This window comes from Trachymyrmex cornetzi, unplaced genomic scaffold, assembly GCF_001594075.2.
Source record: "Trachymyrmex cornetzi isolate Tcor2-1 unplaced genomic scaffold, Tcor1.1 scaffold503, whole genome shotgun sequence".
Lineage (NCBI taxonomy): Eukaryota > Metazoa > Arthropoda > Insecta > Hymenoptera > Formicidae > Trachymyrmex > Trachymyrmex cornetzi.
In genome coordinates this window covers 85,232-102,765 of record NW_017299811.1, presented here as the reverse complement: position 1 = coordinate 102,765, position 17,534 = coordinate 85,232, and the positions used below count along the sequence as shown (strand labels likewise).

General features: G+C 40.7%; 1 protein-coding gene across 5 annotated transcripts in view; it reads left to right on the top strand.

Moving 5' to 3' along the window:
• sowah (ankyrin repeat domain family member sosondowah) overlaps nucleotides 1-17,534 on the top strand; it is a 278,269-nt gene that overhangs the window by 226,945 nt on the left and 33,790 nt on the right. For 4 of the 5 annotated variants that reach the window (XM_018514425.1, XM_018514424.1, XM_018514423.1 and 1 more), the window contains 2 exons: nucleotides 8,531-8,542; nucleotides 8,945-8,947. In XM_018514425.1, the coding sequence (XP_018369927.1) occupies nucleotides 8,531-8,542; nucleotides 8,945-8,947 (15 nt within the window). The remainder of the gene's footprint in view (nucleotides 1-8,530; nucleotides 8,543-8,944; nucleotides 8,948-17,534) is intronic. The other variant, XM_018514427.1, reaches the window with a different exon arrangement.

Sequence of the window (17,534 nt, the reverse complement as noted above, 5' to 3'; positions counted from 1 at the left end):
GCGCGAGGACGACCCGCTCGAATTGCAAATCAAATAGAATGCACCCCGCTGCAACGACGGTTACATTGCGCGGACGACGTTCGCGCGGGATATATTCGCTCTACTCTGATATACGCTCGCTCTCTCGCCCTTTACTTTCATCGCAGAAACAGGGAACCTTATCCCTCCTTAAGAGGAACAAGAACGGGTGTGCGTGTCGACATATATCAAACGATAAAACTGAAAAGCCTCTCAAATTTAATATCTTTTATTAAGCAGATAATCTCTAAGACATCTCTATTTCTTTTTCTATTGATTGTCTAATGTGTTGGTAAATACATAGTTACTCTCTAAAACTTTTTGAGTGAATCTCATTCTAAAGACATTTGAAATGTCTTAACCTTTTTAAACCCTGCATACAGTATAATGTACATCAAATTTGAAGACATTATCCGTTGAAATTATTTAATTTTAGCGATATCATTTGAGGTGTGATATACATAATAATGTATATGTTGGAAAAATAGTAAAAAATTTGAAAAAATGAATTGTTTAGAATTATTTATTAATGTGCGTATGAGTCGAATTAAACAAAATTTTTTAACACGATTCTAGGTCTGAAGGGGTTAAAATTCAATCATTCTTTTTCAAGACTGGCTCAATCTTCACTTTAGAGCGAGATTCTACTCCAAAGAATTAAGAGTAGAGTAGGTAACAACAGCCACCCCTAATAATCTACCACAGTGTTTTCGAAGTTACAAGATCTAATCACATCGATGCGATGGATTTCACCAGTCACTCTTCTCTTCTTTTCCACGCGGAACTTTCCGCGGGCAGACAAAAAAATAGCCGTCCCGCGGCAATGGTGTTTCACGAGCCGGAGTTCGTTCCCATGAAAGCGGCCCGCAATCGTGTTGCTCGGCAGAGCCAATCGAGAGTTTATCAAGCGCACTCGGGCGCGCACCGCGGAATATTCGTCGGTCAATTTCGTTTTCCCCCCCTGTTTAATCATGGCCCGGGCCCCCGGTCGGCGAGCAGCGGCGTCGGGGGTGGCTCGACCGTTCGTATAGAGGGGTACGGCGTTGTGCGGCGTGTACGAGGAGGGGTTGCTGGGGGGCGGCGGCAATAGCCCCGCTCGGGCCGTCATTTGTCAGGGGCTGTCGCGCCACGAGCGTGTTTCTGTTCCAGCGGCGCAGATAGCGGCCCATCCATAGGCCGTTCATCTTTATTCCTTTATATATAGAGGCCCTATTCCCCGGCCTCTGTCCCCCTCACTCTCTCACGTCTCCCCGTCCCACCCCACACGCCCTACACGATTCCCTCGAACTCATTTAATTACAACAAACAATTTATTAGGTCCATCCGGGATCCGCCCACGGCGTATAAAATGGTGGGGAAGGATAGAAGGAGGGAATAGGTCAGGGGGTGGGCCAGGCGCCACTCGTTCGTTCGCAGAACGCTGGAGGAAAGCAAAATTATTCCGTCAGGGGTTGACTACCGCGCTTCACCGGCTGTCATTCTGAGCTTCTGGGTCAAACCGTGTCGTAAATTAACAAGCAAAGTGCGGCGACGTAATTTGCTCATGTGGTGACTTATGATACAATGTTCCCTTTTGAGTAATTCCTCCTTCTCTGTCTAAAAATCAATTTTTCTTAAAGGAATGAAAGAACATGAGAAAATAAGAAAAAATAACAACGAAAAAAAGAGAAATACGCAACATTTAAGGGAAACTCATTTCAGATTGGTATTGTCAAAATTATGATGTATGTTGTTTAGATGCGAAGGTATCTATGACGCCATATCTCAGACGAGAGCGTGAGATTCGGAAACAGAAGTAGTCTCTCACCGATCTCAGTGGATCGGTTACACCAGAAACCCAGTCCGCTTAGAAAGTGAAGAGCCGATAGGGATCGGAGCACTATTGTACTATCGGCGTAATTGAAGCCGCAATTACATCTCCTCCCGGTGACTTGTTTATCCGTTTTTACCCACATAAATTCAAAATAAGATTCTAATAAAGAAACTTGCGTTCGCATACCGCGGTTAATGCAATTCCATGGAAAGTCACGAGTTTTCCACGCGCCCTGATTGCGTTTCTTCCGAGAAAGCGAGATCTGCAATTTGAGGAAAGACCGCAACGAATCTAGAATAGCTGATGCAAATATTTTTGTATAAAAAAATAATAATTTTTTTTATTATTTTATTATATTTCTCGTTTACATCGCAGATCTACAATTGATAATCGTCGTGATGCACGACCGTCTCCGCGTGTTTGTAACTTTCGCAGGATAATTTACCTGGGTGCGGCTTTCTAAGAGTGTGTGGGTGTCAGTCTTCGCCTCGATGACCTTTGACCATTCTGCTTTTTTCAGTCCCTTTCGCCTCCCGTGAGGAATATCCGCGCACAATGCGCACAAAGAGTTGTCTCGCGCTTCGCTATCTCCTTCTGTTGATAAGATTTGCCATTCGAATCGCTCGTTCATCATTCTATAAACGACTCACAATGCACTCAGGATTGTTTCTTTATTGCTTACCCTTTCGGGCATGAACTACGTGATCTATTGTTTCCGAGACCGGGTTTTAATCTATTTTCCTAACTTCCGCGAGCAATTCGTCATATTAGTTTTATTAATAGTTGTCGCTGGTTATCTTATATAATAGTTCTAAACCGGATTCAGCCGCGCGATGGCAATTCTTCAAAAGAAGTAGGTTTATCGCACTTGAGATTGCGGTCGAGATGATTTATTTCGCGTTAATATTTATTATTTATTTTTTAGTCGCAGTAACACTCGCCATTTGAATATCGTCTTATTAGGAATGTAATCAGATCTTTGAACATGAATTGCATACTTAAGCCCGTATTCATATAGTTGGTTCCTTATATTTAAGACTGTCTTAAGTACGGTCTTAATCATAGAGCCTATTATTAGCATCTTAAGACATTGCTTAAGACTCCTGAAATAAAAACCAACTATGAATACCGGCCATTAAGATAACTCTCTCGCCTGATAAGATATTTTCTAACGATAACAGATTCTTCACTTTTTCTGCCTTTGTAAAAGGCGGAATAACCTCTAGTACCCTATAGATAGTTATTCTTTTCGGTTTATAAATACAGCTACGCATATTCGATCGCAATCGTGAAAAAAATTTTCCAGCCATTGAGATAACTCTCTTTCGCCTGATAAGATATTTTCTAATGATAACAGATTCTTGACTTTTCCTGCTTTTGTAAAAGGAGGAGTAACCTCCAGTAAATAGAAGGTTATTCTTCTCTGTTTATACCACAGCTATGTCTCCGTATCCGATCGCAATCGTGATCGTAGACTGACGAAGGTGACGCTTACGACGATATCTTACGTCGTGACGACATACATTTCCTACCGAAATATTACGCATCTGCTTGCCTGCGCGATGTACTCCGTTTCATATACGAGAAAAGGATCTCTCCTTGCAGGGGCTGACGATTTAGCCACGACGATGTCTTGCCTAAGGATAGAGGCAGAAGCTCCAAGAAAGAGACGATTTCGCACCATCAAGAAGGTCGTAAAGATCTTCCACCTCCACTTTCGCGTACTGCTTCACTCACTCGCACGTCATAAACCATCTCGAGTTTATCGTCTACGTGTTCGAATACGATCTGATATTATTACCATAGTCCCGTTGTATTATATAATATATGGCCTTTTATACATGCCGTAGGCAGTTTCGCGCGTCCGGAAAATTGATGGAAGTGAAGTTGGAGAAAAGTGGAAAAAGTCGTCACTCGTTCAGGTCATCACATTCATGAAAAAAGAGATAATAATCAAGGAATACATTTTTTTTTAATACGATCCAATAAGAGTATCACTCGAGTTGTTATTTTACAACGGCAGGCAAGCTTGTCAGGGGACAAGTGAATAAATTGCCTCTGTATCACGTTAGGGAGGATATCTTTTTTTTTTTAATAATTGAGGATTAATTAAAGATTGTAAACGATTAAAACAAATTTATGAGAAAAATAATACTTTACGATGGTTCATGAAATCAATAATTATCAGACGCATTGAAATAAGCAGGGAAACAAGCTTGACGAAGAGTAAGTCATTTGTATCGCGCGTTGACTTGCACATTTTCAGACACAACGTCGCGCAATTTCATTTCATCAAGATAGCCCTCGCCGACGCAAACAAAGTGCTTCCAACACGAAGTAATTAATTACGGTGATCTGATTGCACGCGATTAATCCTGCCGACTTTCGAGCGGATCATTAATTAAGGGTGAATGAATGTCCCGGGGTATGTAGGCACTACCGAGGACACGCTCATTTATTTGGAATAATTTAGTTTAAATGAGTAAACCGTCTATACGTGTGCGTGTATGTGCGTGTGCACGCGCCCAAAGTTCACGGTCGATATCGCAGCCGGACATTCGATTTGCATTCGAGATATGATCGATCATTCTATTCATTCGCCAAGCATTATTACTTAACGATATTTATACTCAATTTACATTTTTTTTTCACGATTACGATATGTGGACCCCTCATTCATCAACAGGAGCTTTTAATTGCCTTGGGTAGCACCTGTCGCGACTCTTAACAATTCCAAGAGAACTGGAACTCTAAAACAAAAAATAAATAGTATTTTTATTTACTGAGCTTGTCGACTCTCTCTCTCTCTCTCTCTTTCTCTCTTTCTTTGGAAAATTTTCTGTACTTTGTACGTAAACAGTGGTGGAATGTAATTATTATTCAGTACAAGGCGGGCAGGTTTTCTTTGGTCTCGTAACTCTCCGAGCTTACGCTCGGCGGCAAGACTCGCTCGTTGAGCTTTTTATTTATACAGCTCATTGTGTGCCTCTTTTCTACAGTGTTACACAGCTTCTCTCGCCAGGTTTCTTCTCTCCTGCATCCACAGCTTTCCACCTTTGCGAATCCAATTACTTCGTGCTTCTTGCCGAAGAAAGAGTGCGACGAAGACATCGCGAGGTTTACGCTCCTCTTTCTGCATTGCGTTGCATTGCACCGTTTCCACCTCTGTGCTTTCTTCCGGTTCGCGTTTGTATTCACGAGCTTTGCAGGCGAGCTAAAGCGTTGCTTAAAATGCAACAACGTTAGGCGGATGTTTTAATTTGTTTGCGCCGCGTCGAGCTAAGCCGCGTAACCGCCGCACTCTGTTGCGCATAAAAAGCCCGCGCGCGATCCACCACCCAATCTCTCCGAGGAATTCCTACTTTGTTATTTAATTATACGATCACGACTTCCGGTGTATTCACATTTTGATTATGAAAAAAAGGAGGAGAAAAAGAACGATCTCTCGAAGCGCTCTCGCGTGATTTCGCCATTCCCCACACCTGGCAACCTTTGTCCATAAGATCAAGCGGTTTAATAACATGATTCAAGGAGCGGCAGCGATCGGTACATTAAGGTCAGGTGGGTCGAGGTATATAAAGATAATAGCTCGCCACCGACCGACCGACCGATCGACCGACAGACCGATCAGCGATAGATTTGGATAGATTTAAATACGTCGAACAGTAAAGCTTGCAAATTACAATAAACGCGCAATTGATTCCATTAGAAAGTATAGACAGTATAGACTAAATGCTATACTGTTAATAAATTAATAACTGAACTATTGGATCATCTACACGGAATGAACGATTATGCAGATCTATTATAATTTAAAAATTCAACTTGGATACAGATCTGAAAATAATTTTGTTGGACCATCAAAATTTTTACAGGAAACTTTGCAAGCATGATGCTGTAAGAAATGTTGATATTCTAGCAATTAGCTCGAGCGTGTTCTATGTAATCATTTTGATAGTCCAACAAAATTATTTTCTAATCTGTATCTACTGAAAGAAAGATACTAAATTTTAATAACTAGTTGTTTCAATAGTACTAATATAACATTTATCTATGAAAAAGATATCTATATTTGCTAAATAAAAAATAATAATAGTTAAATCAAATTAATGGTTTTTGTACCAAACAAATGTTTACACTTACAATTAGTACATATTTAACTGGCACTATTCAAACAAATATTTATTAGAATTTAGTACGTTTTTTAGTTAATTAGTCCAAAAATTCCCAGAAAATTGCAAAATTTGAATGAAAATGTTTGGCAAAAACCTGCGAATTTTTTGTTTGAGGAAGAATTTTGAAAACACCTCGAAATCGATATATAATAATATAGAGGACAGGATTTGTCCAGCATGAAGGGCATGCCGCCGCGCCCGCGCCACAGCGATGCCTTAATGACGAGATCTAAGACGCGCAATGCGGCGATCGCCGATCGACTCGCTCTTGCACACGCTTCACGGTGGGGTCAGGCGGGTCGCAGCGCGTAAAAATAATAATCAATCGAACGACCGGTAAGTGAGAGCTTGGCAATTACGCGGTGGCGGCGGTACCCTGTGCTGCGGTTTACCCCGGGCCTCGGCCGCAGGTGAGCCGAGGACGGAGAGAGAACTTCCTTCTACCGCCTTTAATTCGCCTCCATTCCCCCCCTTCATCCCCTGCCCTCTCTTCGCGTGCGCTATCATAACGTAACAACGCGAGACTCCCTCGCTTTATTATTAAAAGTTAAAATTCCGGTGGGAGCCGGAGCGATCTTGCGGCGAGCCTCTCCACAGATATCCTCATCCTCTCGTCTTCCCTTCTTTCTCTTTCTCTCCTCGTCTCTTAAACCTCTTCCCCCCCTCTCTCTCTCTCTTTCTCTCCTTCTTTCTCCATCTTTCGCTCTTTTCCCGACTCGCTCGATTTACGTTCTTATGTTCTTTTTTTCTGTAAACTCGTACAAACGTTTATTGGCGCGATACTCTGTGTTCATAACGGCCGCTGGTAGCAATCGCGTATAACTGCATGTATATCCTGCGTTCGCGCGGAGCATCCCCATAGATAATCGTATTACCATCTATCTTGTACGCTGCTTCGGGATGTCGAATCGAGATTCGAAACACGCGGCTCTCGTCTTCCGCCTTTTAGCCGCGAACGGCGCTCTCGAAAGTTTTCTCGCGGTCGGTGGAAACGCGCCGACGCGTTTCTTCTCACACGTTTATCATAATTCGACACGTACAGTACATGTTGTCTCGAATTAAGGGGGATTAGAGAATTACACAAACCGTCGAGTTTTAATTAAACCAAAATTTACCGTTTATCGTCGACGTTCATTGCCGGAGATTTCACTGAACTGCGGCGATGTACGGTGAATGCATGATTTCGATATACCGGCGATTTCGCTTGCGATTCGACAACGGGTTTTTCTCGCCAAACTGCTTGACAACCGGTACTATCGAAAGGTGGTAAAACTGTCCACCGAAGAGTAAAGAGAGCGGAACGAGAACGAGTGTGTGCACATCGTGTGAATTACGCGACGCGTCGCGTTGAATTGCCATTTATTTGCAGATTGATTGAAACGCGCTCGCGTCACCGGTGTCGCTGTGTTTTTAAACGAAACTGTAGTTAGCTGCAAAATTTTTTCTCAACAAAAAAATATCCGTACCGGAGAGAAGTAGGAAAAATAAAAAAAAAAGAAAACAAATTGTGCACATTATATAAATAGCGTAAATAAATAATGCATATAAATTAGTGCATAAAAATTAGGTTGAAAAATAATGATTTTTTTTTCCCAAGCATTAATTATGGTGATGTAACTATCATAACATAATCGTCAAGAGAAGAAATAAATGATGATGTCATAATCTCTTCATTTAAAAAAATTTGAATAAAAAGCATGCAAGAGTTCATGCTTCGTTTTGTGACTGTATATAATAATTATTAAGATAGAAAAAAATTTCAAAATTCCTCGCGTATCATATTTTAATGGAATCTCGTTTGCGCGGGGAATAAACTGTTCGGAGAATGTCGATCGAGGAATATTTTTGCTCACGATATTTTGCTTCTCTTTTTTTCTTACGATTAACGACGCGGTAACCCTTTTGCAGACGATGGACGCGGCGGGGATGATCCGATGGACCGGCGGTTCGCGCGATTACGTATTATGCTAAACACGCGAAAATGGCTTTTTAAATGGAACATCTACATTTATGTAGTCAACGTAGCGTCCACGGCAGCCGCAGCCCCGCGGACGGTCGCCGGGTAAGAGCGACGGCGAATTAAATGTAATTTTCGTCCCACCGAGGCATGCATAACAAATTGACGAACGTCTTTATACTTAGAAACTGCGTGCATAACTGCGTTATGCACGTAGCACGGGGGCAGGACGCTATTTCGTCGCACGGCCGATTTACAATCCGATTATTATGCCTGCATAATGTCGACTGTCCTCTTTCTCCCCCGTCCTGCGTGTAAGCACGTACTCAACTACGTATAATACAACCGACGAGAGTGGTGCGAGCGGAATTTCTAAGCGAATGCAATTTAAAAAGGAGCAATAAAGCGGAAACTGGCTCCCGGGAGGAGTAGTGCCGCTGCCGCTGCCGCCGCCGCCACCATCGTTGCTACGCTCGATCCTTAAAATTGAAAATTAACCGTTTCGTAGCGCACTGTGAATTTTGAGTAGCATGTCTAACCCATGGCTTCACGCTTTTTCTGTTTCAGGATCCGACTTCCGTGAGTATAGGTCATTAAGTTACCAGCCAAATGCTACAAAGTAATGGGTTTGAGCCGGGAGAGAAAAGCCGTGCCCCGATGGTTGGCAATTAATTGCGGAGCGCCGGTTCCTTCGTAGGCACGAGAACTCGCAGAGTGCATTCACGAACGGCGAGAAGTTTTGCGCATATCAGCATGCATGTAGTTTACATTGCTAATCGTTAAAAAGTATGCCGCACGAGGGCAAAACGGAACCTTAAACTGCATGTAGCAATAATTCGTAATTCGAAAAAACATTGCGCGGCAAAACTTCTTTGATCGGTACCATTAACGGTACCATTAACATATTTTTGTATGTTACATAAACACACCTTGGGATTGACGAATAATCTTCGTGTGGACACTGCTGCGGACCATCTGCAGGGCGTAAGTATATTTTGTATTATGAGTTATAGCAATAAGGTAAATGACCCTATTTGTGACCACTCGTGGACTTTTATTAAATTAATCAGAAGTTTTAAGTAATTTATCTTCGTAAAGGGTATTTATCACGTTTAACGATTAGTTAGCCATGGTTTGATATATGGTTTCAGTGATATTTGACTAACAAATATTCATGAAAATGTGAAATAAGGTGCTCGTGTCTCCATCAGCGGCAGATTGAGCATATCTTTGTCACCATGTTAGTAGATGGCGTTTGTCACATTTTTGTTATGTCATCCGGGATAAAACGTTGAAGAATATAGTTTTTTCGTAAAAGTGTCAGTGAATACTTAATAAATATTGTGCTATGCGTGGATTCTAAAAAAAATTAGTAATTTTGAACATATAGATGAATGTGACAAATAGGTACAACAAAACACGCATGTTTCCATTTGTGACCGTCTCAAGAAAATTAGTCATAACATTAAATGTCGCTCCTCTTTTTGAAAAGAAAACAATTAATATTCATCTCTATATGTTTATGGACAAGTGTAAGTTGCATTTGTACAAATAAACCGAAAATATTCGACGTACACTCGAGGGAAAATTTTAGTAACTTTTGATTAGGTCACTAAGTGGGACATCGTATGTTTCTGTACCTATCTATGACCACAGCTTTAAATTATTTGTTTACAACTTAAGCATTGAGTAATTTCTTTGACCAAAATTAAGAAAGCTTATCATATTTAGTGTGTGCTATTGAGTTCAAATTTCGTGTTCTGTACTACAACGAGTAACTTGTGGCCATAGAGCACGAAAGTACGACTGCAGCATGTGCGCATCGTATATTTTGTGGCAGTAACAAATTTTCTAAATAGACATTAAGTTTGATTAAAAATACATGAAATATCAGGCTAATATCTCTGTTCACAGGATAACGCGACGCTTTTTTTCTGTCAAATCTTTATTTTTATGTGAAAACGCATTGAGTGAGTATATTTTTATCGATATTTGAACGAGAAATGATCGTCAACGTGACATCAAATTGAGGTCAAGAAAATTAATCCGCCGGTCACTAAATGGTACATTTCATCTGATGCACCAGTCACTAACCGGGACAGATGGTGGTGTCACTAATAGGGCCAGATTAAATTCAAACGGTCACAAATGCGTACATTTACATAGTCCGCTATTTCTTTTTTTATTTTTATTAGATTATGCTTAGAACTTCAGAAAAACATGTTTTTCGATACAAAAATGATTAATTTTGAGTTCGGTAAAATTAATTCCTGATTTTTATTATTTTTTAGTATTTTTATTCTTATTAACTCATGCGACTATCTTACATGGTCACAAATAGGGACATTTACCTTATGTAATAAATAGATTTTTCGTAAGAATTACCGCGATTATACTCTCATTAGCCCGTTGTTGAGTTCAATATTGACAATTTCGAAAGTTGATTTTCTTTTTACTTACGTATATTTTATTTGATTTTTTAAAATATTTACAATTAGATATACGCGATGGATATATCGAAGTTGAGACGTAGCTATTTTTCGACATTTATTGACGTAAATCGTTCGACGTACGCGCCGGCCGTCGAATAGTACTTATCCGCAATTTTCCTCAACTCTTCAATTACACAAATACGTTGCATTTGAAGAATTACCCATAGGTCAAAGGCCTATCCAATCGATGATTATTATTCCATTTTTACCCGCAATAATGAAGGAGGAATGGTTGAGGATAGTAAATGTCTAATTAGTTAAAATAATAACAATGTTTACAACACGAAATACGAATTAACTACAAATTATACGCTAATTGCACAAATTATTGAGTACTTTTCACCTGTTCATATCATGCAGCATTGATTGCGAGAAATGTTTCAAAAATAAGATTTCCTTGAAGGAAATATAGATTACAAATTTATTTTAATTGTTCAAATATACATAGATAAAATGAATCTTACTTATTTGTTAACATTTTTATTATTTTATTTTTATTATTGGAAGAAAAACTACATAGTAGAATGGAAATATGACAATCTTTGCTGAAATATCTAAAAATATAGTTAGATACAGATCTGAAAATAATTTTGTTCGTCAAAATAATTATGAAAGAAACTCGAATATGATGAGAACAATGCTGTAAAAAATTTCGATATTCTGGCAACCAGTCTTTAGTCTTCTTAATAATTCTAGCAACCAGTTTAGTCTTCTTGATAATTATTTTGATAGTCCAAATAAAAGACAAAATTATTTTTAGATATGTATTTACCTAAATTTTTAGATTCTTCAGCAAAATCATTCTTTTTTTAAATAACGTGACCTTGTGCGACGACAATACAGTCGTTCCAATAATTTGAGGGGGAGGGATAAGGCGAAGGAGACCTGCAAACCCCCAGACTCGAATATGAAATGATGGGACGGATAACTGACGTCTCTATAGTAGTAAAATGGAGACTATGGCATTCGTCTCGATGGGGGTCCCTAGACGTCGTCGGAGACATCCAGCACCGCGGGGGATCATTGTCTCAGGGGGATTCCAAGGGCGAGTCACGACGAAGGGCCAACCCCGGTTTGACACGCACGAGGGGGTCGTAGCACCCCGTCGCGCCCCTCACGAAATTAATAACCGAAATTCAAGTATTCCTACTCGAGCCAGAAGTTATCGCACGGATGTATCCGGTTGAGTCTTCCGCCACGACCCTCACGATGGCAATCTGAGCATCGCACACCCACGTAATGCATACGTCGAAAACGAATACCGGTTAAGTGACTTATAATAAGGTCGGACCAGATTTACGGTGTTATTCGCTTTTGGAGCGTGTTAGAAAGGAATGTACATAATCTTGCGATCTCGCGTCGTGGCTATATTCTGATGTCACTATTAAATCCCTGTAGATTCAATAGGTATATAAACGGAATAACGTTTGAAGAGCCTCTCTCGCCGAAGAAAGACCGTCTTAAAATTTATTAGGGGATTCTCAAAGCTTGACGAAACCTGATCGACGATTTTCACCGGCCGTTTGAAAATAAACCGAGAGGCAGGTATCGCTCGCTTCGCATACCATGGCGTCTCAAATTTCCACATCGGCGACTGCCTTTTTCGCCGTCGCATAGGTATATCGCGCGCGGTGCTATAAGCGGGCAATTAAAAGCATGCAGCAGAGACATTTATGTTCGCACTAACTGCCCGTTAAGACGGGGAACCACCTAACCGTGGAAGGTGTAATTGGTCGGCATGCTGAACCTGCAGCTCGTAAAAGCACAGCGGGTGTACCTCGCAATTCTGTAGTTTTTCCGGCGTGACGTTTTACAAATTACACTTTTTGTTAAATCCATTATTTAAGACCGATTTTGGTTTTGTGAACACTCAACGACAACAGTTTTTCGTTGAAAAACCAACATTTTATGAGAATGTAAGGTCAATTCATAAAATTCAACGTAATCTTGAGGTAGAAAAACAAGTTGGAATAGATTCGAACGAAAATGTATATTGAAGTAATTAAAAAATAACTGCTCTTTTTTTATTTAATTGTATTGCTTAGCCGAGAAGTAGGAAACTAATCGCAAACAAATTCATAAGATATACCGGAATACCACTTACCGATTCTCGTTCTTAACGTTCTCGACAAACGCATAATAGGCTGCATGGTTAGATAAGCCTCGAACAAGAACATCTGGACGTTAAAAAAGAAAAACGAGTTATTATTGCAGCGGTTATTAATATAGATCTACCGGCAGATAATGTAATTGTGCTACAACGTAGTCAGCAAGTATAATTTTAATTGCGATAAACCGTCATTACAGTAGCCTTGTTCCCTCTATGAACCTACTCATCTTTGTATGTAACAAAGAAAAACTAGGATCTAATGCACCGTGTCAAGATAAAATGTTTCCATTTATTCTAACAGACCGATGTGTGAATAACAGGGAGAAAAAAAAAAGAATCGCTTTCGATCTTGCGAACTGTATAATCGTACCGTACATGATTAGTTGCATGATCTTTTTTTCTTCGCGGCTTGAATGTGTCGTTCTATTAGTGCGACGTTTATCGCGTTCATAATAAAAATTCTTTATTTTACTATAAAAGTGTTTCGTTCCTTTTACGATCGCGATCGCAAGATACGACCGGACGTAACAATGTCATTAGCATAGATCTAACATAGGGATAGTGTAATTGCGCTACAATGTAACTAGTCAGTCAGTCATAATACAATATACAGGGTGCTTTAAAAGTACGCACATTACACTCTACGCGCAGGAGAGGCATGGCAGAGGTGTGCAGCATTTCATTTTTTATTAGTATACGCATGCCGCTCGTTACGCTATCGTTCACTCGTACGAAGATACGCATTCCTGGCGATCCATTTCTCTCTAGCTCCCCCTTCTCTCCCCCTTGGTCTCTCTTCCTCTCTCTTTTTTCTTTCTCTCTCGCTCTCGCTCTCGCTCTCTTTCGCGCGGCTTCGATTAAAATGCCAGACGTCGGTAGCAGAAAGAGATTCGCCGTGATACGCGATATTGTTACGCGTGTACACGTTGTAACTGTCCGGATCCGTGACGGAGTCACGCGATATGCATTATGCACGCACGTAACGCCGCGCGGCGCGCGGAGCGGCAGCAGACGCGTTTCCGCCGTCAGTCCCACGATGCACCACAGCTCCAGTGGACGACTCTCGCTCGCTTTGTGAGAAACGAGTCACTGACGTGCACCGTTTGCATTTTCGCGTTCGGTACGCGGAAAATAAGAGGAGAAGAAGCGTAGACCTCTAATTCTCGCGAGTCCTATACATTATTAATACAGCGGGGGAAAACCTGGGTTAAATGGCGCGAGCACAATGACGGCGCTTTAATTACACACATCGCCGCGTCATTATTTTCGACGCCACACCGGCAGAGCAATTTAGCGCGCGTACCTTACATAAATGCAATTACTATCACGAAACTCTACGTACGATGCTCGCGTATCGAAATTACTGCGACGAGCTGTTACGTTTAGCCCTGACGAAAATGTATTCCATGTATGTGACATAACGAATGTATGTAGTGTTTCGCGAAACATTGATTGGAAAAAATATTATTCAAATTTCAAATAGAAAGCATTATACGCGCGTATGTAAAAAAAACATTTGTGCGTCCCTAATTTAATGCGCGAAAAAAAATTGGGAAATGTTTGGCACGTAGTTTTGCACGAGGAGAGAAATCTGGTAGCTCCTTATCTCCGAGATATTCTGCAACGGTGTGAGAAAACTCATCTCGATAATTCCTAAGTTTCTTCTCGTGCGGCTAATTCCATTTCGCGCCTGACGTCGTTGTTCGCAGGTCGTGAAAACTAATTGTGAGACAAATCCGGCATCCCTCGCTTTCCCTCTCGCTCGCAATGAATTTAACATTTTCCACTTCTTCCCCGGTATTGTCCGCGTGTAATGAAGGGACGTGCGCGATAAGGAGGAGCGTTGCTCCCGGAGCGACTTTCACCGCGCGATCTCGTCAGCCACCTGTCACGGCGAGCCGACGACGGTCGGTCGCGAAAAAATGTCGCGACGTCGCGATTCGCGATGCACCCTTTCGCGATGAACCTCCGATGCCGATCGCGACGGTTCATTTACGACAGCTGCATTATCCCTATGCGACGCGCCATTACTTTTATTAGCATAATGACAGGCGAACAACTCAATTTGCATGGAAAATCACATAGGCCTCGTAACGAAGTTCGCCCGCGGATCCGTATTAATAGTCGTCCTATCGTACGTACGTGAGTACATATTATATTTCGCATATTGTATATTTTACATATATAAGGACTCTGTAGGCCTAGTATCCTTAATATTTCTTAGTCACTGTTTGTGGGTAACCGTACGGTGAATTCAACAGATAGTTCTAGTAATGCCCGTTTCTACCAATGTAGTTTAATTTTAATCTCAACTTTTTCTAAAAATTAGAAAAAAGGTGGAGAGTAAATTGAACTGAGATTAAAGTTCCTCTGTATAAGTAAAAATAAAATTGGCATATGTCGTACATAAGGTTGTTCCGTTTGATTCGATTGCATCAGTTTATTCATTATATTATTGTCAGTAAAACAAAATGCAGAATATTGTGGTCGTGATGTAATATTTCGTAGGTAAATAATTGTGCTTTCTGTAATTACTAAGAGATGATTATTAATTTTCGTAATTTGTTATAGTTCTGAACAAAGAACCAAACCTAAGAGATTCAGCATTGCCTCGCGTGGCTGCGGGTAACACTGAAAAGTTCTTTGTTTTAAAAATTATAGTTTATATAGATAATATATGAATATTTTAATTATTTGTAGTTTAAAGCCAAATAATGAAATTTCTTTGAATACAGACTTCCATAATTCTTAAATAATCCTTAGTTTTATTTAATTTTTCCTTTAAAAGTTTAAAAGCTCGTAGTTTTCCCTCTTTCCCTTGTATGTAGAATATCATATACAATATGCGAAAAATGTAGGAAGAAACAGTGTATGGACAGAAAAGATCTTCTAGTTGGAGTAGCAAAGACTTCTTTGAGATATCGCGCGTTCTCTCTCAGTCTCTCTCTCTTCGCGTTGGATAATTCCGTATCATCATCGAAATTGCCCTCGATCGTCGTCGTCTTTCTCGTCCGCGGCTTGATTGAGAGTAGTCGAGGATCGTTTGCCACCGCACCTGATCCAATCGTCCATTCGATAATTGGCGCCGGTAATGAGACGCAGAATTACCTGGTCAGGTCGTTCAGGCAAATTTTTGCGGTGAAAAAAGATTGTAGAATGGCGCGCCGTTTCTTTAAAAAAAGAATGAAATAACGAGCGATATTACTTGGGCGAAATTATTTGAGCGAAACAGTTTGCGAAACATTTGCTCTCGATTCACGTGCTTGATTCACGTGAAGTACAGCTGTCTAGAAATGAAGATAAATGCGAAGTGATGTTCGGGGCGTGTAACGATTATCACGCGATTATTTATCGATCATTGCTGAAGTCGACGGATACAAATTCGATGAAGTCTTCGGTACCTTAATAAGGAAGTGCAGACTTATCGATATATATTATATACTTCAAACACTTCTTAAAGATAGCATCTTAACGGCGAAAAATGTGCACCGTTTTACATTTTTGACGTTATTACAGTTATATCGGCTATGATATTATGGAAATCGGTCTGATTATAATCAATATTTTGTTGATACTTAATTTTAATGGAATATTTTAATACACATTTTTTTCTGCGTGCGTATGAAGGTTTGTGTCAAAATCCATTAACTTCAATTGCGATATTACTGTAAATCGAAACGTTTCAGCAAAAAAGGAAAATGCGTAAAACTCTAATAAAATAAAGAGATGAAATATTTTTCCTATCATGCTAAAGAAAACCATGTATATATATATATATCCTATCATTACACTCAATTTAGCCTCCGTATTCCGCGAGAAGTTATAATGATCGTTCAAAGTTCCGAGCTTGATTTTATCTATCGGTCGTTAAGCTAAGATCGTCGCGTCGTCCTCAGTATCGCAACGACGTGAATGACGTGAATGAAATTAACGTGCCTGGTCGCTTCGATTTTGGCGCCGAACGCCGTGAAATGCGATTACGACGTCACGATCTCGGACGCGGCGATACGAATCTGGCGAAATATTATGTAAATAGAGGCGTGCGTTAAAACGCGCGCGTTCTAGAGCCCGCCTCTCCTACCTACCTACCTGCCCTTGCTTGCCTGCCCGGCAGGAGATACCAGGCGAATATAAAAGGAGCATAAAGTAACATTTAGCGCGCGCGCGTTTAAACGAAATTGCTATAATCCCCGGTCGAGGTGGGCAAAAGCGGGGAAAAGAATCGCGAACTAAGGGGTACGCAGTGAGGAGAGGGGGAGAGGGGTGGGAGGGAACGAGAGAGGGCATTAACATACCGATTTACATAATGCGTATAATTCGAGCAATTATGAAGGGAAATATACACAATTTAATATAATGGCGGATGTTTAGGGCCGGCGCTATATCTACCGCGGGAGATCTCTCCGGTGTACGACTAAAGAGAGAACGCGAGAGAGAAACCCCTCTCGCATTGCTTATGCGTATGTAGAGACGCGCGGTGCATTCGCGAGAAAGGAAGATGAGCAACTCTATCGATTGTTCCATACACGTTACGCGGGTGCGTGCCACGTATGTTGCAGACGATCGTGATCGGGCTGGATGAGTTAAACGCGATCTAAAGCGCCGCGTATCTCATCCTTAGCCGACAAATAAGTTCGTTGTGTTGTTCCTTTACGAGTGTCATTGTACGAAATATAAGACACCCACGAGACCGCGATAGGCAAGAAGCGAGATAGTGCAACGAGACATTTTGAAATTACAGAATGCGTTTTGGCGATAAAAAGATACAGCGATAGACGCGTGCAATATCTGCTGTATTTACACGCTACATCTAACATTGTTATCTCGATTCTTGTAACATCGGTACTGTAAATGCTCATGTGTTCGACTTTGAATAATGGCATCATAAAAAACACTCCACTTCGTCGTGAAATTTCGATTCAATGACTAGAATTTGAAAAAAATAATTTTGGCATTCAGAATTTTACCA